Consider the following 4,624-nt stretch of genomic DNA (forward strand, 5'->3'; position numbering starts at 1 on the left):
TATTTATCCTCCCTCCCCACCATTCTCCAGTGGCAGGAAACTGAAAACAAAGTCTCAGGAAATTTCCTCATTTCTATCAAAATCCTTGTATTGGAAATATTCTGGGAGTGATCAGAAACCCTCAGCCCATCAGAGCCTCATGAGCATTTCACCTCCCCTGCACTCGAGATGCTCTGAGTTGTACTCACAGAATCCGTAGGCAGGGGGATGTTGCAGCTTTAGGAGATCCCTCCAGGAGCTGCAGCTGCCGTGTCCTGCAGCCAGAGGCTTCCTGTGCCAGGGGCTGGGAGTGATTCTCCCGCAGTCACTTCTCAGCCCCTTCCCAGCCCCGGCTGAGTTGAAGCCCTGTGTGCCTCTGTGCTGTGCCCAGGCTGGCTGCAGGCAGTGCCCCAGCCCCGCTGGGCTGTGCCCAGGAGCTGCTCCTGGCCAGAGCTGTCTCTCTGCAGCGCTGCCGCTTGCCTGGAGCTGCCTCTGTGCCAGGAGCCCGGCCCAGCTCAGCAGCACAGACACAGCACAAGGACTGGAATGACCCTCTCGGGGCTTGGTGCTGAGGCCCTGAACATCAGTTCCTGGCAGGGACTGGCAGAAACCTCTCAAGGATTCAAGTCAGAATTGAACTTCAAAGTTTCTGGAAGTTTTCATGGGTCCCAGTGAGGGACACGACTGAGAAAGTGTCCCCAGGCTGCAGTCAGAGCAGAGAACTGGAGGCAGGGATGGCAGGGGGGACAAAGAGAAGGCAAGTCTTGGTGCCCTGGGGCACAGCAGCATCTGTGCCACCAAGGGCTGGGAGGAGACACCTTGTCCTGAGGCCCTGGGGCCTCCTGGGCACAGCCCCAGCAAGGCTGGGCACTGTCAGCCCCTTGTCCTGCCCTCAGCATTCCCCCACATCCCAGTGGCCTCAGGGATCTGCTGGAAGGAGTCCCTGGGGAGCCTTGGTCAGGAATGGCCCTGGGGGGCTCCTGAATGCTCCCAGGGACTGCAGGGTTTTCAAAGGACTTTGGCTTTTGCCTGGGAGTCTCTGAGAGCTTTGTGCAATCCCGGCCTCCAATTCTCTCCTCCAAGGAGTCCCTGAGGAGCCTGTGGTGGGCATGGAGCTCAGTGGGACCCATTGATGCCTCCAGACTGTGGAAACCATGTTTTTACTAGAAAATGGACATATCATGAACCAGCCATAAAACAGAAGAACCAGAGCACGTAAGACAGAAGGACTTGAGCACCTACACAGGGGAAGAGTCCATGGCGACGTTGTGAGAAAGGAACAAGCAGCACTGGGGAGGATGTGAATGAGGAACAAGCAAAGGAAGAAAAGGATAAGAAAATGCAAACTGAAGGACAGTTGTGACATACACAACAGACAGTGTGACACACAGACAAGAGCCAATCACAAAGCATAAAGCAGCGTGTGAAAATAGCCCTTAACCAGTAATAATAATGCACCATCGCGTGTAGGGAAAGCAAGAACTGTATATGAGGGACAGTAGGTCATCAATAAAATGGCTTCTGCCTGATTCACACCGAATCGTGTAGAGTCCATTGTTTCTCTCCGCAGTCACATGAAGAAACAATTGGACAGAGCAGATGAAAATTTTAGGGTGTAAAGGTAAAAAATCAGCTCTTCCCAATGAGTCTCCAATGTTGATCTGAGTCCCGATGGATGTTCCTGCCCCTGCATTCACCCAGGTGCCTACAGGGATCCAGGAGAACGTGGAGAGCACCAGCCAGGGGTCTTCCCAACCTGGATCACAGGGAATGTGGGTCACCAGGGCTCTGCCAAACGTGGGTCCTCTGATGGGAGATGGAGTTGGAGCAGAGGACAAAGCTCTTCCCGCACTCGGGGCACTCGCAGGGCTTCCCTTAGCGGTGCCTCCGTTGGTGTCTGGTCAAGTGAGAGCTCCTGGAGAAGCTCTTCCCACACTGGGGACACTCGTAGGGCCTCTCCCCAGTGTGGATGCGCCGGTGGGTGACGAGGTGGGAGTTTTGCTTGAAGCCCCTCCGGCACTCGGAGCAGCGGAAGTGCCTCTCATCCATGTGAATCCGCTTGTGCAGGAGGAGATGGGAGCTGGTCTGAAACCTCTTCCCACACTAAGGGACACTCGTAGGGCCTCTCCCTGGTGTGGATCCTCTGGTGGATACGTAGGTTGGAGATTGTGACACAGCTCTTCCCACATTCCCCACACTCATAGGGCCTCTCTCCAGTGTGTAACCTCTGGTGGCGGATCAGGGTGCATCTCTGGCTGAAGCTCTTCTCACATTCCCCACACTCATAGGGCCTCTCCCCAGTGTGACTCCTTTGATGGACAATCAGGTTGGAGCTCCACCTGAAGCTCTTCCCACATTCCCCACACTTGTGGGGCTTCTCCCCATCGTGAAGCTGCTCATGAACCACCAGCTCTGACCTCTGGCTGGATCTCCGGCCGCCTTCCCGGCACAGGGTGGGTCTTTCCTCCTCAGAGCACCCTGGGCTGCGTTTGCAGCCCCTCCTCCTGCGGAATCTCTGGGGCTTTTCCTCCCCATTGGATTCCTGCGCTGTGGAGCCGCTCAAAACGGTCTCTTCCACCAGGTTCTGCCGCGGGGATTTGTCCTCCCTGGGCTCCGTGCTCAGCTCCTTGTCTGGGGGAGGAAGGACAAGGAGAGGATGGGATTTGCCTCCGTGCCACAGGGAAGGGGAAGGAGATCCCCCCAGTCCGTCCCCGGCAGGACAGCGTCGGCAGCGGGGTTGTCCTGCAGCCGGGGGCGATGCTGGGCTGGGAGATGGAGCAGGACAGAGGGGGAAAGGGGCACTGACTTCCCCCTCACCAGCCTGGGGGTCCTGGGGCATCTTCCTCTTCCTCACAGCCTCCTCCTCCATCCGGCCAAGGGCTGGGAATGGGAAATCCTGGTTTGGGGAGAAACAAGGGATGAGTGTGTTGGGTTGGGGCTTCCTCCTGCCCAAGTCCATCTTTAGAAGTCACCGGGTACCTGGTGTCCATAAAACCAACAAAAAATCAAGGGTGACTCCAAAAAAAGCCTCCAGGAGTTGCCCCTTTCTAGTCTCTGCACTTTGGGGTTCTGGGGGTCCCTCTTGTCAGGGCTGCTGGGGGTCCCATGGGTCCTGGGGATCCCCCTCTCCGGAGTCCTGCTTAGGGATGCTGGGGGGTTTTGGGGGTCCCACAGGTCCCTTTTTTCCTGATTCTGCTTTGGCTCCCAGAGGTCCCAGGGTCCCCCTCTTCAGCCTCCCTCCACTCCAGGCACTTGGGGCTCCCCCCTCTCCTCACCGCCCCTTTTAGGGCTGAGAGATCCCAACCCCACCTCATCTCCAGGCCCCCCCACCCCTCCAGGCTCTTGGGGGTCCCCCAGCTCTGGTATCGTCCCTCTCTGCTCTCCCCACTCCAGGGGTCCCGTGTTCCAGCCCCCCGCTCTCCTGGGGATCCCCAAAGCCAATGTCCAACCCTGCCAGTACCGGGCAATCCTCACATGGACCCCCCAAGACCCCCAAGGGGCAATTATAGCTCAGCTTTGGAGTCCTGTAAGATCCACATATCCCCTCTGGCCCAAAAAATCCCTCCCAGGGACATGCAAGGACAGCTTGGGCTCGATTCCAGAATCTGCAAGCTCCAAACACCCCTCCAAAAAAACCCCTCCTTGTGACCCCCCGATAGGTTTGGGGTGAGCTCCCCCTCCCCGCTCACCTGCAGCATGGGGGGAAAGATGCTACCGGGGCTGGGGGTGCTGTGGACACAGTGGGTGGGCGGTGGAACCTCGTGGTTCTCCAGCTCCTCCTCCTCCTCTCTCCCTCCTCTTCCTCCCACTCCTCCTCCACTCCCACCCTGCCCCCCCTTTCCCACCCACTCTGCCCCACGGCTGCCACAGCACGGCCTGCTGTGTGGGGGAAGCTCCCTGATCAGCTCCAGGGATGGACAGGGGGGTTGGGGACCCCCCAGTGTGGATCCCTCCCTTCCCCAGAGCCCCAGTGAATCGCTCCAGGGCTCAGGTGCTGGGGGACAGGGCTGCACCACCATGGAACCGCTCTTCTGCTGTCCCAACCCCACCTTTCCCTCCCCTCTCCTCCCCTTTCTCAGCGTTCCCCCAATCCACAGCCCCATTCCAGCTCAATTTGGGTGTCCCATCCCTCTCCCGCTTTGTTTGGGGGTCCCAGCCCCCTCTTCCCCCCCCCCCCCCTTCTGCATCTTCCCCATCCCCAATCCCCATCTCCCCTCCCCCGGCCTTGGTTTTGGGGGTTCCAGGCCCCTCCTGCTCACTTTGGGGGTTCCATTCCCCATTTCGCTCAATTTGGGGTCCCAGCTCCGCCCCCCTTCTCACCGCTCACCCCGCGGCCGGGGGGGCTCCCAGCACCACCAGTGCCACCAGTGCGGCCCCAGCTGCCCCCACACGCCCCATGCCCAGCGCCGGGCGCTGCCGACAGCCCCAAAGCAGCTGCGCTGTGCCCTGGGGGGTCCCCAGAGCGGCCCCGCCCCGCACGGCACTGGGAGCACCAGTCCGGACCAGTGCGGAGCGCGGGCGGGCGGCATCAGCCGTGCCCGGGCAGGGCCGGGCCCCGCGGGGCTCCCGCCCGCACTCGGCCCCCGCCGGGACAGCGCGGGGGGGCCCGGCCTGGCCGCCCCCACCTCCCCCTCCCCAAATTCCG

The 4,624-nt window shown here is 60.1% G+C and overlaps 1 protein-coding gene across 1 annotated transcript; it reads right to left on the reverse strand.

The window, feature by feature from the left end:
• LOC138101609 (zinc finger protein 239-like) lies at positions 1 to 4,359 on the reverse strand. Its single transcript, XM_068999377.1, has 4 exons — positions 4,307 to 4,359; positions 3,669 to 3,708; positions 2,797 to 2,875; positions 1 to 2,610 (listed from the first exon to the last, which is right to left on the reverse strand). Exons 2-4 carry the CDS (start codon positions 3,675 to 3,677, stop codon positions 2,021 to 2,023), a joined length of 678 nt encoding a protein of 225 aa, XP_068855478.1. The 5' UTR covers positions 3,678 to 3,708; positions 4,307 to 4,359; the 3' UTR covers positions 1 to 2,020.
• Positions 4,360 to 4,624: the final 265 nt, after the last annotated feature.

This window comes from Aphelocoma coerulescens, unplaced genomic scaffold (genome assembly GCF_041296385.1).
Source record: "Aphelocoma coerulescens isolate FSJ_1873_10779 unplaced genomic scaffold, UR_Acoe_1.0 HiC_scaffold_349, whole genome shotgun sequence".
Lineage (NCBI taxonomy): Eukaryota > Metazoa > Chordata > Aves > Passeriformes > Corvidae > Aphelocoma > Aphelocoma coerulescens.

Excerpts from the sequence above, each read along its gene's own strand:
- LOC138101609 (XM_068999377.1), bottom strand. Across the intron at positions 2,611-2,796 it reads GCCCCAGGACCCCCAGGCTG|ACAAGGAGCTGAGCACGGAG; the intron begins GTGAGGGGGAAG and ends TTCCTCCCCCAG.